A 24,130-nucleotide genomic window follows, 5' to 3' on the forward strand; every position below is an offset into this window, starting at 1 on the left:
TGGGCAGAGTGAGCCCTGCTTCTTCCACTGCCCACACCCAACCTGCCCCCATTCCCACTGCCCCTCCCCCACCCACAGGCAGGAACTCGACACCCTGCTCTGGGGTGGATGGGGCGTGTACCTCAAGCACCAGCTCCTACCCCTGGGTCCTGTGTCTGCACTTCTCAAGTCTGATCCTTTCAGTGCTGGGCCCTTAGTGAAAATCAAAGAGAAAGGGGTGAAGCAAGAGAAGCTGGTCCTGCCCCACCCAGCTATAGCTGCTCCTCAGCTGGCCTCTGCCTGGGAGCCTGAGTGCAGAAAGAGCTGATTCTGAGGACAGGGACATGGGCTCTGCTGGCTGTGTCTTCCTGCTGTCCCTTGTGCTGGGGAACTCAGGTGAGTTCCCTGGGTGAGAACAGTCCTAGGTGGGGGTTAGGGGTGTCCCAGAGCAACAAGAACCCATCTCGGCTGTCTCCCACATACCTCCTTTTCTCTCCCTAGGCACCGATCAGAAGGAAGCAAAGAATCTCTTAAAAGTCAAGTGAGGTGCCCCAGACAGGGACAGCATGCCTAGGTGAACCAAGGGAAGGGAATTTGTGCCAAGGAGGAGAGAAGACTTCCATTTGGGAAATGAGCAAGGAGGGGTGGGGGCAGAGGGAGGACAGGATTCTACAGAGGGTCTCCAGAGCCTTTCTCCTCTTTGTCCATAGTCTGTGGGTGGTCTGCAGCCTCACCCCGAGATGCCTCAGGCAGGGAGGTCAACGTTGGGCAGTGGCCCTGGCAGGTCAGCGTCTTCCAGGGCTGGCTTCATATCTGTTTGGCCACCCTTATTTCAGCACAGTGGGTATTGACAGCTACGCACTGCTTCCGGTGAGTGCGAGCCTTGCTTTTGGGGAGATTCATCAGGGAACTAACTCAGGTGACTGGAGCTCCTGGGCTAAGGGCAAAAGGGAGTTTGTCTTTTCTTTTTAATTTATTGATTGATTGGGGCAGGGGAGATACATTGGTGTGTTTATCTTGCATGCCCCAATACAGTATGTTGTACCTTAGAAATGGGCCCAAGTATTTCCTGCCCTAGCTCTCAGTTCAGTGCAACCACTCTTAGACTTCAGGTTTCTGCATATTGGATAATCATCTCATTTGAAATGCGTACCTAAAAAAGTCACACATACACACTACCTAAGTCTCTACTCAAGGAGACATTCCCTAGGGAGGGAATATTTGAAATCAGGGCTATCCCTGAAAATCAGAGGCACAAAATCTATCTCCTAGCTGAAAGTTGCTTCCAAATTTTTTAGGACAGCTTTGACTCCTTTTGACCTTACAGATACGAAGCCATCTTATACACTGAAGGAACTAAAAGTGCCCCTCATTTGACCCCCAGACATGCAGCGACTACTATCAGAAAGAAAGCTTCCTGCATGGAGTCATCATCAGTGAAGCCATGATCTGCTCCAAGGGCCCAGTAGGGCCGATGTATCAGTGTATAGTAAGGATTCACCCTATAGGCATCTTTCAGAGCCCCTTCCCCTCCCCATTGTCCCCATTGTGCTTCCATGTCTCTTATCTTCTGAGCTTCTGGGTGAACCCAAGAGTGCCTGGACAGGCCCTAACTCCACAGTTCTTGGCTAAACTGCTGGACAGTCTCTCCCTTTGCTCTCTATGTGACTGAGCCATCTTTCCTCCCTCCCCCAGGGCAGTAGAGAAGATCTCCTGATATGTAAAGTGGAGGATTTCTGGATCCTGGCAGGTGAGCTGGGAGTCAAAGTGCAACCAAACCAATGAGCCTGGCTGGAATCTATACAAACAACAGTTTCTACAAATCTTAGATTGAGAAGTCAGTCATCTGTCACACTGATTTTTCTCCTACCCTCAGTCTGGACTTCTCTGGGCTCCTCCCTGTTATGCTTCTACTGTTCACTTTCCACGGGCCACCCTAACTGGCTGAAGTCAGTATGGCCAAGGCGAAGTGGCAATGAAGAACAAGAGAGAAGGGGCAATTCTTCTTGCTGGGTATTTCGCAGATTCAGCAAGACAGATGCAGTTCTGCTACCTCTAAGCATAGCTCCCATTAGTCTAATCTGCTTCTTGCCTTTTTCTCCCCAGGTCAACCTGGAAAGCAACATCCTCAGAGTGAATAAAGTTTGGTTGACTGTAACTATTATTTCGCATACTCGTTCTTTTAATGAAACTGGGAACAGAGGCTGGGGAAATATAGAAGCACAGAAACTTAGGGCTGAAAGGAATCTGGAAATCACTGGCCAAGCCCCCATTCTATGGACAAAGGATTGGGGGTCCAGATAGATTAATTAGTTTGCCCTTAGCTGAATTCAAGAAGAAAACCGTCCAATCTGTGACTGAACTGGGTTCTGAAGAAAAAGCAATGACTCGGAAGATTAGAATATTTTAATGAAGCACGCCAGGCAAGAGGAGCCTCCAGCAGTATTTGATATCTATTGCTGAAAACAACAAATATATATTATCTCACAGTTTCGGTGGGTCAGTAATCCAATAGTTCTGGCTTAGGGTCCTTCAAGAGGCTGCTGCTGTATCAAGCCCAGCTGCAGTCAGCTCTAAGCTCATCTGGAACACAATCTGCCTCCAAGCTCATTCATTTGTCTGTGGCAGACCTCTGAGGAACAGTGAGCGTCTAGGCTCACTCACCAGGCCACTCTGCAGGGCTGCCTCGGGGCACACGGCTTCTCCCAGAGTGAGTGGTCCAAGATAAAGTGAGAGAGAACACTCAAGATGGGAGCCACAGTCTTTTATAACCCGATTTCAAAACTGACACCTCATTACTTCTGTTGTGTTCTGTTCTTTACAAGTGAATCAAGGTGTGAATATCAAGGTGAAGATCATTCCCCAATGATCTTAAAGGCCACCCTCCCTCAGGTGGTGTAAGGAAGGGGTCTGGATTAAGAAACTGGGAGACGGGGGCAAAGACAGACTGTGTTTAGTAATCATGGATTAAATAGAGGCATGGAAGAATTTAAAAGGACATTTTCACAGAAGAATGCCTTTTGAGTCCCCATTAACTCCACCCACTGAAAGCACTTCATGGTTGTGCTCACAGATGTCTTGGGGTTAGAGAAGGTATTTGTTAAAGAGATTTCCAACTCATGTTATCCTGTGACCAGAGAGTCTGACTGCTTTATCCCCATCCTTGTCCTGGGCCTCTGGTGTACACAGAGTGGTTAAGAACATGGGATGTGACACTGGCCAATGCCAGACTAATTTATGGATTTCACAAGATGCTGATTAAAATAGTAACAGCATGCTCTGTATAACCTAACAATAGTAAAAAGTAATCAGAAAGAGTTTGGACAAGGCAGTGGAATGAGCAGCAAAGTGAACATCCCTTGCTCAAATTTCATTAAATACTACTAAAATCATTGTTTAAAAATAAAAAATTTCATTAATAACTATAAGGATAAGGTAATTATATATCAATAAGTAAATTCAATCTGGGCCATTAAAAAGTTTTTCACATACATGAAGAAAATAGTCAGAACGCTGAAAAAACATTAATTCCCCCAAATGCAAAAATCACACAAAGTATAAGCAGGATTCAAAGGATGTTTACAATTTATTTTCAAAGGGACACTGTTCACTTTAATAAGATTTCATCGGGATGTTTTTAGATGACAACACTACAGAATTACAAGCAAGGTATAACTGATGCTGTGAAAAATGCTTCAGCACAAGAAAAGATAAACTCACTAACTGTGGGATTTGGAATAAGCAAAAAGATAATAGAATGTGAGAGAAGATGGATTTAGATAATAGAGTCAAGAAATTCAACAAGGAAATAAAAGAAGGTTTCAGAATCATAAAATAAAAGAGTTGAAAGGCACCTTACAAGTTTATACAATAGAATTCTCAGCTCAAGGCATAAGTTTGCTTGTTTAATAGATCTTTCACTTATTAATACAGCAGCATTGGCAAACTATCCATCTATCATCTGTCTTAGCTGTTGGGAATGGGAGAGTGGACACTATATTCACTACACAGCATTGTCCCACCCCTTGCCCACCAGAATCCTCTAAAACTGAAACTTAACAAATGAAATATACACACAATGGGTGAGATGAAATGAGGTAGTTATCTGTAGAAAGAACCCCCTAAAATTCAGTTAATACATGCCTTCTATGTTTTAGAAGTAAGCTAAACTTGGAGATTTAGGTATAACCTCAAAGCAACATACCAGGAGTAAGAGCATACCTGAGAAAGTTCAAGTCTAATCAACAATATTATACAGTGATTGAATAAAAAACACTATTAGCAAAGGGAATGGTCAGCATGAATCTAAGAAAGCAAAAGCCAGATAGCTGGGTGTGTTTATCAGACCCTAGGTTGTTAAGGGAGAAAGACTCTGAGTGTGGTGAATATAAACTTCACATTTACTTAGAAAAACATGTCCTGTTAGGAGAAGTGCTCTTTCACTTCGTTTTCATAAACAAGGAATAATTCATCCTAGTAAGTGAAATGCTTGTGGAGATTAACCATTTCCATTTGTTCTGATCTAAAGCCTCTTCAAACCACCACCCACTTACTAATTTGGATTCCCTACTCATATAAAGGTGTGCCCTGGTTGGGAAAAATGAAAATTTTACATAATAAATATAAATAGTTCTCATTGCAAATAAACATTCTGGTTCATACACAAGTCTATTAAAATTTAGTAAGTCAGTCTCTTGAATTTGATCTATTCTAGGTGCTCTGACAAACGTTGAATTTCATAAGCTAAAAAGCTAAGGGCCCCGACTGAGATAACTTGAGCCAAGTCACGCTGCCTATGAAAGACCCACCTAAGTGGATTCTCTGGGTGACCCACATCTTCATCTCATCTCTAACTGTGGCAGGAACTTATATTTTCTTTATGCCTCCTCTGCATTAGTTAACATGCTGGTCACTTTAAATATCCTATTTAGTGCTAACATTTTAAGAAGGTATTATTTATCCCCCTTTTACAAATAAAAGTACATACACATACACACAAAACAACTTAGGTTCAGAGAGTTTAGGTAACTTGCCTAAGATCACACAGCTAATATATGATTAAACAGATTTATCCAGGACTGTCTGACTCAAAAGATTTGGCTCTTTCCACTGTACCAAACTACCTCCATTCACTGTTAGAAAGCAAGGTTCTTCCTTACACTTTGCCAAAGTAACATCTGCCCTTTGGCTTGAGTTATTTATACTTCTTATTATACTCCTAGTCTCCTTCTATAATGATCTGGGTGCACAGTTTTCTTTTTCCTGCTGAATAGATAACAACAGCCTTGAAAAACGGCTGTCCTATTCATCTTCTTGATCTTCTAGCATCTAGTACAGTGTCTTGCAAACAAAAAATATCAAATCTTATTTTCTGAATAACAAAATGAGAGCTACAGACCACAGAAAGCCAGCTGTCAAAACCATAAGGAAGAATTCCTTTAGTATGAGTACAAGCAAATAAACATGAAAAGGGAATTTTTTTTCCTTCCAGTAATTAAAAAAACAAACCAACTCCTTTAAAGGGGGACTGGTTAGTGGGCAGAGGGCCTTGGGCAAACTGGATGGAGCTCCGTGCAAAATCAGTCCCAGTGGAGAAGGTGAGTGAAGGCGAGGGAAACTACAGGCTGCCCAATAACGCAATGAGCTGGGAAGATGAAGAACATTGTCTCTAAAAGGCTGTGCAGGCTTTGGGGCCATGACGTAATGGATGCCATGCATATAGCCTAGCTCAAAGACATTTTGGTTAGTGGAACTAAAAGATGGGCTAAAGTTTCTTGTCCAAGTTCAAGCACTAAGACCAGACTGGATCTGTAAATAGAGAGCATAGGTGTCTATTGCTGCAAGGTGACAGAACAGGCCAAAGCCAGGGACTCCTACACATGTGCTAGAGAAATCAATTACTCCTTATAAGACTGTTTCATAAGGTGATTTAATCATTTTCCAATATAATAGATTAATCCGATGGGTTGGATTTTAAAAAGAGACAATGAAATTCATTTGCCCTTCCTGGAAATACAGATAGAAAGCTACAAAACTACTGTTGTCCCTGCTTTATTCTCAGGGCAACAGAAGACTGCATCCTTGAAGTGGCATCCTTGCTTTACAGTGGTGGTTCTCGGCCAGGGGACATTGGCAATGCCTGGAGACATTTTTGGTTGTCACAACTGGGGGTGGGTGGTACTACTGGTATTTAGTAGATAAAGGCCAGAGATGCTGCTTACATCCTACAATGCACAGGACAGCCCCACAACAAGCAATCATCTGGCCTAAAATGTCAATAGTGCTGAGACTGAGAAACCCTGGTTTATATGCACCGCCACCATCAATCAAAGTTATCACCAAGATGGCCTGTTTGGCCAGAATCAGAGAACTGCAAGTACCATATGATTTCACTTGTATGTGGAATCTAATGCATAAAATATACCAACAAACAAAACAGGAACAGAGTCATAGGTGAAGGGATTAAGCAAAAAAGGAAAAAAGTCACAGACATGGACAATGGTATGGTGATTACTAGAGGGAAAGAGGGGTGGGGGGAGGTAGAAGAGGGTATGGAGGGATAAATGGTGATGGAAGTAGTCTTGACTTGGAATGGTGAACACACAAAACACTAAACAGATGATGCATTATAGAATTGTACACCTGAAATCTATATAACTTTATTAACCAATGTCACTCCAATATACTCAATAAAAAAGTAAAATAAATCAATAAAAATAAAACCGGAATATTAGTTCAACAACAATAACAAAAACAGCAGCTACTATTTATTATTGCATGTTTAAGTAAGCCAAGTCCAAGCTAAGAACTTGCCCTAGATTTCATTTACTTCTTACAAAAATCCTGTGTGGTATTATCATTCCCATTTTACAAAGATGAAAAGGTTGTAACTTAGCCAGAACCACATGGCAAATAAAAAAGCTCTTACTACCAACACCGTATCGCCACTTCCCAAACCCAAGTTATTGTGTACAGAAAGGTATTTACAGACAACCGTAATGACAACAAGGAATGATCTGAGGACAGAGAATCTAAGTGAGCCTGGAGACAGAGCATGATGAGGGAGGCAGAGAGCTGTCTTCCGGAAAGTCAGTGGAGGGGCCATTATGCACCTGCTCTCTTGCTTCCAACGCCTAGGCACATCCTTACCTTAGAAGAAGCAAGGGAGCAGTAACATGGCAGGACCAACAAGTCTGATGATTGCTAAATCAAAAATAAGAAAATATTTGCAGAGGAACAATGGAGGCAATAACAAAAATAAATAAAGATAAGTAGGTAAACAAGCAATGCATAATTTAATGTTACATCTATAAAGAATCTTTGAGATCAACAACCAATTATAATTCCTTCATGTTACAACAGTAAAACACAGGGCCTGGGGGAAAGTTTACTTGCTGAAGGTCATATAGCCATCCCCATAAACATGACAGAGCAGCACTGTGGGCTGAAAGCCACAGATCTCTCCAATATGACAAAAGAGATTAGCTTAGACTTAGAAAGAACTATAGGTTCCAACTCTCTTTAAAAATGGACATTTTCTTACATAACTCAATGCCATTATCACACCTATCAAGTTGGACAATAATTCCTTCATACCATCTAATATCCAGTTCATTATCAAATTTCCATGTTTGTATCAGAATGTCTATTAGAGTTGGTATGTTATATCATGATCAAAACGAGGGACACACACTTGTCTGTTAAGTTTCTTTTCAGCTAGAGGAGTTTCCCTCCCTTTTTACCCTCCCATCATTGACTTACTACAGAAGCCAGGTCAGTTGTTTTATAAAATATCCCACATTCTAGATTTGACTGTTAACTTCCTTGTGTTGTAATTTAACTTACTCCTTCATCCCTGTATTTGCTGCATGTAAGAGAAACTTGAGAGAGCCAGGTTTCACCTTTTTTGACAAGAATACTCCATTGGATATTGTTTCATACTGTGTCACATCAGGAGACACATGTCTGCCTTATCCTACTTTTCATGGTGCTAAGAATGACCACAAGGTTCAAACACTTTTCATCTGCTTTCAACTACTGATAAACATCCCCTGAATCAATCTAATGAGGGGTTGCAAGAGATGATTTTCAAGTTCTATCAGTCCAACCACATTTATTACCTGGAGTTCTCCCCTCATCAACTAAACCATTTTGTTACTTTGAACTATAGTTTGGAGAGGAAGAGCAAGACTATTCCTTTCCTTTTACTTTCAATTTCAGAGTAAGGAGCTGGTGTCTTAGTTACTGCCATTAAAGTTTATTTCCAACTAAATTGGAACCAAATCCAAAAGTATATTTTTATAAAAGCTAAGCAAAATGAAAAAGAAAAGACTCTATGAACAATCCAACTAACACGTAAAGAGTACTGATCAGCGACCAGATTTACCCAGGGAAACAGAAGACCATCCAAAGATCTAGAACCACCACAGACCCTCAGAGGGAAAAGAGTACGTGGTGAAATTTTTTTTTCCCTTTGATAAATCAATAGAAAGATCTGTTCAGAGCTTTGATGTCTTTGCAAAATAACTACCTTTACTCCAAACATGACCTGAAGACAAATTTCAAACTGAGGTTTGACTTTTTAAACTATACTTAAATAAGTTGACTAAATAGATAAAATGGCCTGTGAATACTATTAGTTAATAGAAATACCCATGTAGATGGTTGTGATACAAATAAATCTTTTTCTTCAATTAATTGAAGACAAAAATCACAGGTTGCAATATTAATTTCAGAAAAAATTAAGGTGAAAAGTACTAAGAGAATAATTATATATGATAAAAAACACAGTGAGTGACAGATGCCTAACCAGAATGAATGTATAAACCACACACACAAAATAGGTTTCTTAAAAGAAGAACCACTAAAAAAATCTATGAAGGAACTAAAATAACTATAATAGTAGTAGTAGATTCTCATCCTCATCAAGACACAAATAAAGACAAATATATCTGAAAAATATAAATTAGGTAAAAATTCAGTTGTGGCAGTCAGTAAAAAGTAAATGGGTCTATAGATTTTACATGAGGGGATAAAAAATATGTGGTACATTTAAACAATGGGATACTATGAGGCTGTAAAAAAGAAGGAACTCTTACCCTTTGCAAAAAATGGAACTGGAGAATATTATGCTAAGTGAAATAAGCCAGTCAGAGAAAGACAAATACCACATGATTCACTCATATGTGGAATCTAATGAACAAAATATACTGACAAACAAAATAAAACCAGAGGCATGGATACATGGAACAGACTGACAGATCTCAGAGGGTAGCGTGGTGGGGGTCCTGGAAGAGATTAGCCGAAGAACATATATGCATATATGCAAGGCCCATAAACACAGACAACAATGTGGTTAAGGCATGTGGTGTGGGGGGGACTGGGTGGAGGAAGGCAAAGGCAGGGTGAGGAATGGGGGAAATCTGTAATAATGTCAACAATAAAAAAAGTAAATGGAAAAAGTATTTTTTTCAAGTGTTCACTGCTAAAGTCTGAAAAAATGTATTTAAAGAGGTAAACATCTCACTGTACTGAGAGAGCACCTGCCCCACCACAGTCTCCCCTGCGTGGCCGACCAGCTTTCTGCACCCTCACATCCCCGCTTCATGTGTAAGGGCATCACTCCAGAGACGACTGGTCCACGGACACAAACTTGTGTCCTTTCAGCTCCGGTCTCCTACAGAGGTCATCAGGTCTGTCCTAGGATAGCTCCAGATGTCCTTGTTACTCTGCTCTCCTTATTGTTCCATAGAAACCTGTATTCCTCCGCAGGGGATGCCGCAACAAAGTACCACAGACTGGCTGCTTAAATAACAAAACATATTTTCTCACAGTTACAGAGGTGAGAGGTCTGAGATCAGGGTGTCAAGAGAGCTAGTTCCTCCTGAGGGGCATGAGGGAAGAATATTCCAGCCTCCCTTAGTTTGTAGATAGCCAGGGTTTGCCTGTGTATGAGTTTACATCCAAATTTCCTCTTCTTATAAGGACAACATTGATGTCAGATTAAGGCCCACCCTAATGACCTCATTTTACTTTAATCACCTCTTTAAAGACAACCTCAAAACATGGTCATTCTGAATGAAGTACTGGGGGTTAGGACTTCAAAATAGGAATTTTGGTGCAAACACATTTCAGCCCTTAACGATATCTTTAAAATAATCCTCTTTTTGTTTAAGCTGCGTTAAGTGAGTCTCTGTTGCTTGTAACTGAATAAACCTTACCAAAACAGTTACATTTTCTGGGCTTCTATTATTTTTTAATTATTCATGTGTATCTTTCAAACCTCCCAATATTTTAATCTATATGAGAACAATAATATGCTAATAATATACTTTAAAAGTGCACTGAATTCTGCCTCTACAGACCTAGTACCCTACAAACAATCGGCACAGAAAACATAAAAGGCACAGAGAAGAATCCTGAGGCCGGCGCTGTGTAGCACCACTCAGATCCGCCTTCCTGACTGAAACATTCCTTCTCCTTGCAACCAGGAGTGTTGGCGGCTGACAGTTCACAGCTAAGTTAGATCCCAAGAACTGCTGACTGAGCCTCCTCACCCAAGGTAATGCCCCATCCTTGGAGGCAGTCTGCATCCAATCATGCAAAAAGTCCAAGTGCCAGCCTTCTTGCCTCAGTTCAGGACATCTGTGAAGGCCACCCCAGCTTCAGAGAAACTTGTGGGATGCCTTGAGGCCTCCACTGCAAATGCGTTAGTTTGACTCTTCCTCTGCCCAATCCTACTTCCAACCCACCTTGAGGCATTGATCCTGATTCACTACTCAAGAAACTTCTTGCACACAAATATCTCTGCATTAAAGTCTATTTCCAGATAATCTGACGTGCAGTATATTCTCCGGCTAATACTATAACGAAGATGAAAAAAAAAAAAGGAAAAATTAGCCATGTGCTGGGTTAATTTCCTCTTTTCCATTTCTTGCTTTTGAAGATTTCTGCCTATCTTCCACTACCTTGCTAGAGAAAAGGGTCCCGTTTCTTCCCACGTTGTGCCCTCTAACCTGCCTAGGGAGGCCGCTACTGCACCCACCCCTCCCCCACCCAGCAGGCTCCGCCCCTCCCTTCCTACACAGCAGGGGGCGCCTCAAGCCCCAGCTCCTCCCCCTGGGTCCTTCCGCTGCACTTAAAAGTCTGGTGGCTACGTCCTGAGTGAAAATCGGTGTGTTGGTGTGTCCGCCTGGGAACCTGAGTTCAGGAAGCAGAAGTGCTAATTCTGAATACAGGGACATGGGCGCTGTTGGCTGCGTCTTCCTGCTGTCCCTTTTGCTGGGTGAGCCCCCACCGTGGACTGGGGAGGGGAGGAGAGGTTTTTTTTGCTCAAGAAGTTACCGTTTAGAATAAGGTGACACTCTGCTCATGTGGTTTGACTTATAATAATGTGCCCCAAGAAAATCCTGAGAGGATACTATATGCCAGTCACCTTTCCAACTATCTTACATACAGTAGTAAACAAAACAGAGATCCCTGCCTTTATGGGGCTTATAATCAATGCACATTTGAATATGTACATTATATAGCACTGTTAGGAAGTAATAAACACTATGACAGGAAAGGGGCTCTAGAGTGCAGGGACAAGAGGCATGTTGTAATTTTAAATAGGGTAGGCAAGGAAGGTTTCATTAAGACAGAGTCATCTAAGCAAAGGCTGGAAGTAGATGAGTGATTTGGCTAAGGGGATCTAGGAAAAGAGAATTTCAAGCAGAGGGAACTGGAAGTGCAAACACTGTTCAGTGATTTCAGGCATAAGCTTGTTCCTTTATTTTTCTGGCCATTGTTGATTCAAAAGCAGGGTAGGCTGAGAGTAGCCAAAAGATAACAGGTGGCAAAGAGGAAAGATACACAAATACTGCAAAATTTCAATCCAGTTAAAGAAAACAGGACAAAAGTTAACACTTATAAATCTTGACAGCATCTGAAGGCATCATTGTATTTACAACCATACATCTTGATATTCCTGATGACAACCTTGATTCACCAAGTAAAAATTAAATTATATTCTATGTATACTCTAAAGAAGGCAGGTAGGTATGTAATAATTATCAAGATTTCCCACTAATGGGTAAACCGTTATAAAAATTTTGCCTTTAACACCAACCTGAGGAATTTAAATATGTGGAACGCCTCTCTGTTCAGTGAATTTAGATATTGTGTTATTATATATTAATGATACAGTGTGTCTGTCTTAGGATCTTGTCCATGCTCTTCTTCCAAAGAGAAAGATCTGCAGGCAGGTGAGTGGTCTCCATTTGGGCCCAAAACTGCTGGGTTTGGAACTGGAATAGGATGGCCTATGGAGCTAGGCAGGAAGCAGGTTCTAGAAATGGGATTTGGGGGATGATGAGAAGATGGGGACAATAGGACACTCAGATCAACATTTCCTCTCTCTTCTTTCTCTAGTGTGTGGACGACCTGTACACTCAGGCCGTATCATGGGTGGACAGGATGCTGTTGAGGGGCGCTGGCCTTGGCAGGTCGGCCTGAACTTTGGCCTGACTCAGGTCTGTGGCGGTTGCCTCATCAGTGACAAGTGGATCCTGACTGCTGCACACTGCATACAAACGTGAGTTCTAGCTAACGGCTAGCACACAGGTAGGGTCTCAGTAAATATTTGAATGATTTCATGAATGAACCAACAAACGAATGAAAGTGGTAAGATGGACCAGGGACAGGACACAGAGGTAGAAAAAGAAATAAATAATGAAAATAGGTACTGTGTTAGAAACTTTTCTTTTTGCCAAATAAATTCCTAAACACCAGTCAGGGAGTTCTGTCTTAAGCTTTTTGGGGGTCGTAAACTTACAACCTGAGCTTCTTCTCAGAAATGCTAAGAAAAGCAAGGTGCCACGTGGTGAACAGCCTAAGGAGAGGCTCATGTAAAGCTAATGTTTTTAGCCAACAGCTAGTGAAGACGCAAAGTCTGCCAACGTAAGAGAATTTGGAAACATCCTCCCTGAGTGGAACCTTGAGATGACTGTGACCTACCTGACTGTAGCCTCGTGAAAGACCTTGAGCCAGAGGCACCCAGCTAAGTCACACCTGATTCCTGGCCCACAGAAACTGTGCGATAAGTGTATGTCTTAAGCCTTTAAGCTTGTGTGATAACTTGTTATTCAACAATAGATAACTAATATATACAGAAACCAAAATGACGGGACTTTCCAGTAACAACACTGAAAGCTCAAAAAAAATAGAGAAATAACTTTAAAATACTTCCAACCTAGAATTTTACCTGTATACAAACTATCACTTAAGTGTGGGGTAGAAATGAGATATTATCAAATATACAAAACAGCAAAAATATTACTTCTCATGCACATTTTCTCAGGAAGCGACAGGAATATGTGCTTCAACAAAATAAAGGGGGGAAAACAGGGAAATACGGGATCCAGAGAAAAGGGGATACAACATAAAACAGAATCCCAGGAAAATGATTTTAAAAAGGTCCAAGATTGGAATCAGAGCAAGAGGGCAGATGGCTAAAAAAAAAAAGTATTGCCCTGGCTGGTGTGGCTTAGTGGACTGACTGCTGGCCTTCGAACCAAAGGGTCGTTGGTTTGATTCCCAGTCGGGGCACCTGCCTGGGTTCCAGGCCAGGTCCCCAGTGGGGGGTGCGTGAGAGGTGGCCACGCATTGATGTTTCTCTCCCTTTCTTTCTCCCGCTCTTTCCCTCTCTCTAAAAATAAATAAAATCTTTAAAACAGAAAGTACTGATAGAATGAATGCCTGGGGATTTTAATATACTGAGAGATTTACACTTCTGGCAGAGAGCTTGGGGGATGAACGATCATCACTTACCAATAGGTAATCAGAAAACAATACAAAAAAGTGAGACCCCATTATTAACTCCAGGACAAGCAAAAAATTTTATAAGAAATGTATTCACAGGACCCAATATGGTCCAGTAGTAAATAATGTTTACATGGTCCCAATACCATACATATTAAATACTGCTGACAAAATGTTATAATCCTTGGTTAGGAGGATGCTGAAAAGGAAGTGGGAGGCTGGCAGTGATTGTTGGTTCAATCCTCACCTTTCACAATAGGAATACCATATTCTAAAAAAAATTAATAGCAATAAATAGAGTTTCTTAAAAATACTAAGGAAGATACTAAAAGACATAGCTAAGAGCTGAAAGAGATTGCCTTTGGATAAGTGTGAACTAAGGACAGTAGGGCAGAGAATTAATTAATTAATTAATTAGTACATCTTATCAAGCTACTTGACATTTTAAATAGTGTATATATGTATATAACTTTGGTGATTATACTTCATTTTGCATTGTTATTTAGAAATAAAGTTCTAGTGCTCAGAAATCAAAACTGGCGATAAAAAATACCAATGACTATTAAGCATACAGGTGATGGCTGAAACCATGGAGAATGGGAAAGGTGAACAAGAGAACCAGGGAGAAAATGCAGGACAAAAGGCTGGCCATAAGCACGTAAGAGGATACCACAGAAACAGTAAACAACAACAACAAATAGTCCTCAGGAAAGGCAGGAAGGAGAAAAGGCAGACAAACCAACCCTAGTCCAAGCTGGAAGCAGCCTGGTTGACTCCCAGTGTGTTACCTACCTTTCTTACAGTCTTACTGCTTGCTGTACCCAAGCAGCTTGTTCCGACCCAACTGTAACAGATAAGCTCTACTTTCTCTTCTCCTTAGGACCTGGATTCCTTGGTTATATACTGTGTCGCTGGGATCACTTAAAGTAAGCTATCCGAATGACCCTGCGAATCATCATGTGTCCCGAATCATTTTCCACCCCAAATCCCAAGATACAACTGCAGACATCGCCTTATTGAAGCTGGTCGCTACAGTTACCTTCACTTCTTCCATCCTGCCCATCTGCCTGCCCAATACCACAAAGCAGTTGAATATTCCTGGCTCTTGCTGGGTGACTGGATGGGGAAAAGTTAATGGAAATGAAGGTAAGACTGGGTAGAGAAAGGGGTTGTTTTATGTCACCCTCTTGTACCCACCTATTTCAGATGGTTCAGATTGTTCAGATTCTAGATACATCATTACTATGGCAAGTATTTTTTGACAAAACCAGATCAACCTATTGACATCTGTACATCTTCAAATAAAATGTCCTTTTTCACACTTTTATGTTTATTTACTCTTATATCCTGACTAGAGTCTATCTGATACTGCAAGAGCAGATACTAGCAACTTAAACACATAATTACCTCTCTGAAACAGAGGTTAACAAACCTGACTTAATGTTTGGAGAGAGTGTAGTGTTTCCTCAATGTTTTTAAAGTATTTGTGTCACGTTTCCCAAGATGGAGTGAAAACAAAACAGAGAATGATCTCGAGCAGAAAAGTAGTAAAGGAAAAAGTTTTAGAATACTCACATCTTTTCTTAATCAAAACGTATCTGAATTTCTCCTTATTTGCAATGCTTGGAATACCCAATATTGGCACATTTGAAAAACCTCAAACAAATAGAAGTAATTTTGAATTGTCCATAGTTTTAGATTAAGTGTACCAAAAACATTCTTGCACTGGCACATACAATTAGAAAGTGATCATATTCTGCTTTTGGATTCCCATCCGGAAATTTTGCACATCATGACTGAATGCTGCGTATGCACCTTTCCAGATTGCTTTTCCTTTCATTCCTGTCTGTCTCTACAGATATTGATTACACTTCCACCCTCCAGGAAGCAGAAGTACCCATCATCGACCTCCAAACTTGTGAATCTATGTACAACCCAGTCAGCTCAGCATTGTCAAAATTAGAGCCGATGGTCAAGAAAGACATGATTTGTGCTGGTGATATTCATAAAAAGAAGGGTGCCTGCAAGGTTAGGTTTGCTGGTGAAATTTTTTAACATAAGGTCTTAATGTGGATCCAGGTATTCCTATCTGTAAACAACAGTGGATTAGGAATCAGGATACAAGGGTTCTGACAATAATTCTTGTGTTACCCTGGACAAGTCACTTAACTTTTAGCTATTGAATTTAATCTCTTCAAATGCTGATGTAGAGCATTGCTAAACCAACCATTGGTCACTGGGTTTTTACAAACTCCTAAATTTTTCTAAATATATTAGGAGGTTGATACAGAATTGCCAACCTTTTTATTTTTTCAAGTAATAACATTTCATTCTACATTTAAAAGATGTCATTCCATTGTCTTCTAATCATAACTGTCTGATGAAAAATCAGCCATCATTTGTGTCTTCCTCCACTGAGTATGACAAGTTGGTCTGGCTGCGTTCAATTTTCCTTCATATTTGACTGTCAAAGTTTGATTGTGATGTGTTAGGGATGATTTTCTTTGTATTTATCCTATTTGGGATTTGTTGAGTTTCATGCTTTTTAAATCTATTATCTTTCACCAAAACTTGAAAAATTTTTACTCATTATTTCTTCAAATATTATTCTGCCTCATTTCTCTATTTTCCTCCTCTCATTAAAACCACAAATGTGTAAGTTATACTTTTTTGCATTTTCACACAGGCCTCTGAATCTATTCATTTTATTTTTCTCTTTTTCTCTTCTTCAAGATACTCTAAATTAATCTATATTCCAGATCATTGTCTCTTTCTCCTGTCACCTATATTTTTCTGTTAAGTTCATCTAGTGAAATTTTTCAGATATTTTATTTTTTATTTCTAGTATGATCAATTAGTTTTATTTCTTCTCTCTCTCTGTCACACACACATACACACACACACTTTTCTATATCTCTAACAAGATTTCCTATCTGTATATTTATTGTTTGGAAATCAAACAATGAGACATGGCTTCACATTCACTAGGATGGTTATAATCAACATAGATAATGACAAGAGTTGACAAGGATGTGGGAAAATTAGAACTTTTATACACCTCGTGGTGATGTAAAATGGTGCAGCTGCTTTGGAAAATTGTATATTAGTTCCTCAAAAGGTTAAATACAGAGTTACCACATGACCCACTCCTATAACTAGGAATTCCACTCCTAGTTATACACACTAGAGAAATAATAACATGTTTATATAAAAACTTGAGCACAAAAGGTTCATAACAGCTTTATTCGTAATAGCCCAAAAGTGAAATAACCCCAAATGTCCATGAACTGATGACTAGATAAACAAAATGTAGTACGCCACATAATGGGATGTTGTTCAGCCTTTAAAAGAAATGGGGTACTAATACATACTACAACATAGATGAACCTTGAAAAGAGTATGCTTAATGAAAGAAGCCTGACACCAAAGGTCACATATTATATTATTCCATCTATACTCAATGTCCAGATTATACAAATTCATAAGGCAGAAGGTAGATCATTGATTGGCCTAGGACTGGAGGGGTGGGAGGAAAAGAGGGTGACTCCTAATGGGCATGGGGTTTCTATTGGAGGTGATGACAATGTTCTAAAATGCAATGTGGTGATGGTTGAACAACATTGTGAATATACTAAAAAACTGGTACCCTTTGAATGGGTGAATTGTATGTAGTTTATGTGAATTGTATCAATAAGGCTGTTACAGAAAGGAAAAGCAAGAATAAAAGACATACCACCAACCACTTATCATTTATGTAACAGATTATTTTGACACTAAAAAAGGCTATAAGAAGTGAAGAACATAAAATTAAGGGCAGTTCCTTCAATTGAGTAACTTTAGTGAAAAAAATGCATCACGTTAATTTCTCTTACCACAAATGAGTATTTTGAAACTCCTGATATATAGATTTAGCTAAGGTCTCTACCAATTTCAAATTCTATGATTCTATAATTCCCGTGATCTCCCCCTGCTACAGTGGAAAGTCCAGCTCCCTCTAGAGTTCTGTAGTTCCTCAGGCTCCACTGTCCCATTCTAAGGAACTCTCTCCACCTCTTGTAACTGCTCTCCCATTCATGGTCTTTTTTACCATGCTCATGACTTTTATCTCTTCCTTAGGGTGATTCTGGAGGGCCTCTGTCATGTCAGATTGATGGCGTATGGACCGTGATAGGACTGGTAAGCCGGGGATTCCGATGTGGTGAATCTCTTCCTGGAGTCTACACCAGTGTGACCTACTATCAAAACTGGATTAAAGCCACTATTTCAAGAGCTGATGTTCCAAGGCCAACAATCTGGACTTATCTGACTTCCTGTCCCCTATTTTACTATTCTCTCTGGCTCTTCTAGGACCCTCCTGGGCCTTGGGTCTAACATCTTACCAGGGAACTAGGCAAGCAAAGCTGACGCCATTAGCCAAGTACAGGGGTAGGGAGGGAATGCATGGAGAATAAACCTCAGGGGCAGAGAACTCACAGGAGAGTCCCTGGAAACTCTGGATAACTTCATTAAAACAATTAGAAATAATTCTGGGTTCTTGATTTTCTAAGTATATTTTAGTGGTTGGAATGTAAACAGCTGAGAAATAAGGTTGCCACTTCTAAACATGGCATTCTTTATCCCTGACTATGCATCTTATGAGGCAAGAAAGATGACTTCTATGAATAAGTATTTATGAAAACAAATTAAATGGCTACTGGAGAAGCAGGCAAGAAAAAAAGCATCTGTGAAGGCAAAAGGGAAGGACATCAAGGAAATAAATTAAGGGTTTACTTCCTGCCCGTGGGCTGCATTGTAGGCTTCTTACCTGGTCTATATCTCTTATGTCCTCTACTATCGTATGCTTTCCCTCTGTAGCAAGAGGTCTAGTACGAAATGCATTTATGTAGTTCAGTTCTGCAATTTCCAGAAACTTACTCTTTGAAATATCAGGGTAACCTATTGCCAAAAATGGATTAATGCCATGATCACAGGAACTGAAGTCTTGGGTTTTAACAATCTGGACCACTCCAGGTTGTTTAATACCGATTCTACAGTAAAGTATAAATGTTTATAAGGAAAAGATTATATTCCCTACTTAATTAGCATGCTTTCTGTTAAATAATCACATAACCTACACTATTCCTTCAGCTCAGAGCTAAGTTTTAAACTTGAGCTCAGTCGTCATTTTTATCCTAGATTATGTGGTATAGTTCTACTCATAACCCCTTTTTATTTAAATCCATTTCTCATCTGAATGAACTTAAGTTTTATCACATCTGTGTAAGTCAATGCTCAAAAACAATTTTGGAGTTAAATACATTTAATAGCAAGTGAGGGTAGGTTTGGAAACTTAAAATCCTTGCTAACCCCTGCCTTCACCTCTCATCTAGACTACTTCAACAGCCTCTTAACTGGCACTCCTACATCCTTTCCCTCACTTACACCTACACCAAACTCCATTTATTCTCCACAGTATTCAGACTGTTTTAAAAATAAAGGTATGTCTTACATTTGTATCCCCCTGCCCTTGCTTATTACAGCACTTCAATTGTATCCATTCCATTGCTCATAGAATAGGACCAAAGTCCTTAAGAGGACCCCCCAAACCCTGTTGGATTTGGCCCCAGCCTGCCTCTGCAGCCTCATCAGCCTCACTCTATCCTGCTCCACAAGCTTTCACTTCCTCATACTCCAAGCCCCCTCTCAGCATGTGACTCATCCCTCTTTCCTGCTGCCTTCACCTACTTAATTCTTGTCCCTTAAGATCTCAGTACACCTTTCCCTTTCTCAAGGAGGCTGGCCCCAGCTGTACTGATGAGAACAAATCCCTCTAATATGTATTCTCACAGCACTATGGAGTCCTCCTTCATAGGACTCGACATAGCTGTAATTTAACATTCATTTGTACAATCCTTTACTTAATGTATGTCTGTCTTACCAAAATGTGTGGTCCACGAAAGAATTTTTGTTTTTGCCAACTACTGTATCCCAGTCTCAACTATTTGCTGAATGAATGAATGCATGCATGAGTGAATAACATTCAACCACTTTGTCTCCCCAACTGAGAACCTAGGGGTTTTATTTACTGAGATAGCCCACAACCTGGCACAGTGTCTTACTCTAGTAGGTTTCAAATATTAGTTAAATAAAATCATGAGGAAAGAACAGAATGTTTTCAGCCCATTCTCTCCAACCATAGGAACATAGGAGAGAAAAAGAGTACACAAAGCAGTTGAAAGGTTTCTCAAGGCAAGAATTCAAACTAAGCAAGCTCTAGAATGACACAGAGGGCAAAGCAAAATGGCAGCTAAAAGAAAAGAGTAAGAGAAAGAAAGGAGGGGCAAGGAGAGAGGAAAGACTAAAATAAAGAACTAGAGACCAACAAATAAGAGGAGAAAACCCACAAATACTTGAATCAGGAGGACACAGCAAGAGGACTTAAAGAAGGTCCAAGAGCTCTGGCTGGTGTGGCTCAGTGGACTGAAGGCCAACCTGAGAACCAAAGGGTCGCCAGTTCAATTCCCAGTCAGGGCATATGCCTGTGTTGCAGGCCAGGCCCCCAGTAGGGGGTGTGCAAGAGGCAACCACACATTGGTGTTTCCCTCTCTCTCTCCCTCCCTTCCCCTCTCTCTAAAAGTAAATAAATAAAATCTTTTTTAAAAATGTTACAGAAATATCTAACACAGAAAGTTCAAATCCCCATGTAACTGTCTTATCACTCTTACCCTATACACTCCTCATGCTTAAGGATGTGTCAGTATGCCTCTGACTCCTTTTTAAATGTTTATACAGATGTATAGTTTTTTTTTAAACTTGCCTTTTAAAATTGAGCTTGCTTTTTTAGTTTATAATAACAGAAAATTGTGATTACAAATGTAAAGCTTCAAAGTTGAGAGACATCTGATTCATTTTATTAAAAATTCCATATAACTAGGCTAGATAAAAATAAAAGATAGCCCTGGCTGCTGTGGCTCAGTAGGTTGAGTGCTGGCCTGCAAACCAAATGGTTCCTGATTCGATTCCCAGTCTAGGGCACACGCCTGAGTTGCAGGCCAGGTCCCTGGTGTGGGGTGTGTGAGAGGAAACCACACAATGATGTTTCTCTCCATCACTTTCTCCCTCCCTTACCCTTTCTAAAAATAAATAAATAAAATCTTTAAAAAAAGAAAAGATAGCAGTTGATCAAAGAAAGTTTGTGTCAATGAATTTTAAATAATGAAAAGATTTTGGCCTTAAAAATTAAAATTCCTAGAGCATTTTCAAAGGCAAGAATTTGGGTTTTAAAAGAAACTACCTATCCTCTCTGAGTTCAGTGAAACTATTTTTATTTCTGAAACACAGAGCTAACATGAAAAGAGATAGTATTTTTAATGCATTTGTTTCATATTCTTATTGTTCAGAAGCTACTGAGTTGGTATCATAACGAAAAATATGTTAGCTCACTTAAAGAGGCCCAATAAATTAGTTCCAAAATGGGTACATGTTAAACTTCTAAAAACAGGTCACAGAGAAAGTAAAACAAAACCAATGTCTGTCTACCTTTCTTTGGAGCTCATGTGGCTTGGCCAAGCCCTTCTAAGTAACAATCCACTTAACATCAAGAGGAGACATCCTATTGTGGGACCATGGTCAATACTGCACACAGTCAACTTTGCACGGTATGTTTAATCAAGTGTTTGAGTCTCTACAAGTGAAAAACATCTACCAAATACCATGTGAGTTCAAAAAATTTGCTCTAGAAAATAACTTTCTAGAAGAAGATTACATTTATACAGCCATGAAAGTAAACTAAGCATAACAGGATAGACTTGGGAATTAACAGGAAAAAAGGTCAAAGGCCATGTTAAGAAATTTGAGCTTTAAGGTTTGAATACAGGGGACTAAACATGAGAAGTTTGCATTTTAGAAAATCACTTTGGTGATTGGGCAGAAAGTAGATTACAGAGAAGCAAGTCAAGAGGTAGAAAGGCTACTTAGGAAGCTGTTGCAATGATGAGAGATGACTGGACCAGAAGGGACCAGATGACTGACCAACAAACATAAAAAGAAGAGGACAGAATCAAGAGCCACAAAGGAAAGAGATTCAACGGAATCTGGTAACTGACTGGTTAGTTGTAAGTATTCATGGTGAAGGAGAAAGTTAAGAACTTCACCCAGGATTCTGACTTAGGTAACCTGAGGTATGTCACTCAGTGAGATACAGAACCTTGGAGAAGATGGCTTAAGGATGAGAAATACAAGTTAAAGACATTATAAGTCTATGAAAAAGAAACCCAGACACATTATAGTCTTACAGTGTACATTTATTAAATAAGCAAGTTGACAGAATTAGGATATATTCCAAAAGCTCAATGGGCCAATTCCTAGTTATTTATGAGTTATACAGAGTTCGTGAAAATTAGCACACATTAGTTTCAGTCTGATCCCACCAGCAAAACCTTTTAGGAAAGCTGTTAGATGTTACTGTGCCCAACAATTCACTGCTCTTCGGGTGGAAGGACTATCCACCCACTCAAGGTACCAGGTGATTTGCAGGACTTCCTGCAAAAGGATTATACTTCCCTGAATCACACAAAGCAGGCCAAAGAAATGTGAGTAGAAGTGATACATGCCACTTTTGAGTAGGAGTCTTAAAAGCTGGCACATGGTTTGTCCATTGCTCTTCTTCCCAGATAAAGTGAATGCTGAGAAAGACATCTACTAAGAAGGGCTCCTGGTAGATAACTGGGCTCAAACTAAAAAACAAAACAAAAAACAGAGCCTAGCAGCCCTTTCTACACACTGGGCTCTCGCACAAACCGCACTTTGCGGAGAAGAGGCCTGCACTGAACTACCTACCTCTGCCTGCCTGCACTGTATTTCTTCCATCTGGGCCAGCCCTTACAAATTCCTGGCATCCTATTTTAACCAGTAAGACTAAGGCTTTCCCCATCTGATTGGAGACACATAGCTCCAACCAACCAGAGTAGCTGACCAATTAAGACAGTGCCTTTTAGGCCAATCAAACTGTTCTGACTGAAGCCCTCATTTGCATGAGGACATACCAATCAGGGACCGGGGGCAGGTACCTCAGTTCACACAGCCAGCTCTCAGCTCTCCTCTGGCTCTGAGCAGGCAGTTTCCTTTTCCACCAGACTGAAGATTGTGTTTCCCTGGCCAAGTTGAAACAGAGATGTCCCACCAGAGCAGACCAGCAAAGAGAGGAGCAAAGCAGAGCAGTCTAGCCAGAGAGAGGCCTGGTGCCAGGGCTGCCCCATAGCTGTGCTGTTTTCACAGCCTGTGCTGTACCACAATTAAGCTGTTTTGTACTGAATGAAGTTTCCTCTTCACTGCACCCCAAACTGGGGATCCATGATTGGGCACCAAAGAGGTATTGCTCCTTCAGCCAGGATCCCAGAATGATGAAGACAAGTGAGCCAGAGCTGTGGCTCATCAGTTGAATGTTACTGTTAAACGATACTGAGCTCTCCTGGTTGTTTGTTACCACAGCATTAACAGTAAAATGTGAGGGACATTGGTGTCTAACAAATAACAGTGTTGATTAGTTTCCCCTCTTCTAGTCAAATGACCTGGTGATCTGCTAAGAAGTAATCTGATGGGAAAATAAAAAATTGTCCCAAGTATCGCAAAACTAAAACAAAGAATTTTGAACCTGAAAGGAACTTGATATTCTGGAGTCAGTAAACTTTTTCTGTAAAGGGCTATTCCGTAAATATTTTAGGTTTGCAAGCCACACAGATGTGGCATGAAAGCAGCCGTATATAATATATACATGATGAGCACGTCTGTGCCCTAATAAAACTTTATTTACAAAAACAGGGAGTGAGCCAGAATTGGCCCACAGGTCTGTAGTTTCCAGACCCCTGGTCCAAATCCTTTATATTGCAGTGAGATATCTGAGATGCAAATAGATTAAATTAAGGTCATACAGCTGGCTAATGACAGGTCGAGCATTAGCATGCAGGGCTCCTGAGTCTACTCCTCTAGACAAGGTTCTGTTGGGTCACAAGATAGAGATGGAGGAAAAAATAAGGCAGAGAATCAGAGAATATTAAGGTGAGTTTTGATTATGTTAAACAGCTTTTAACAGTTTGATTATAAATGAGGATTTGCTTTTCAGGAGATTATGGTTGTCATAAAAACAAGTGAGTGTCATAAAACCAAACAGGTGAACAAATGACAAATTAGCCAGTGTTTGAAAAATGATCTTCATAGGAAACAATTATACACCGCCTTCCTACTATCATTTCCTTGGACACTTTATCAATCATTTGTTTTATCAACAAGACAGCATTTGCTATAATCATTGCAATAACTTATCTTGAGGCAAAACAGGTTTTTAAAAAATACCATAATATGAGCAACAAATATA

General features: G+C 40.3%; 2 protein-coding genes across 10 annotated transcripts in view; one reads left to right on the forward strand and one right to left on the reverse strand.

Annotated features, from left to right (window-relative positions):
- The window catches only part of SH3D19 (SH3 domain containing 19), a 140,795-nt gene that overhangs the window by 104,779 nt on the left and 11,886 nt on the right, over positions 1 to 24,130 (reverse strand). The window lies entirely within an intron of this gene.
- On the forward strand, positions 324 to 18,325 carry PRSS48 (serine protease 48). The gene is given in 12 exon segments (XM_045202241.2): positions 324 to 375; positions 481 to 520; positions 816 to 849; positions 1,364 to 1,444; positions 1,675 to 1,729; positions 12,207 to 12,224; positions 12,391 to 12,553; positions 14,660 to 14,925; positions 15,638 to 15,807; positions 17,896 to 18,048; positions 18,051 to 18,167; positions 18,170 to 18,325. Coding segments are annotated over 12 exon segments (1,305 nt in total).

This window comes from Desmodus rotundus, chromosome 9, assembly GCF_022682495.2.
Source record: "Desmodus rotundus isolate HL8 chromosome 9, HLdesRot8A.1, whole genome shotgun sequence".
NCBI classification, from domain to species: Eukaryota; Metazoa; Chordata; class Mammalia; order Chiroptera; family Phyllostomidae; genus Desmodus; species Desmodus rotundus.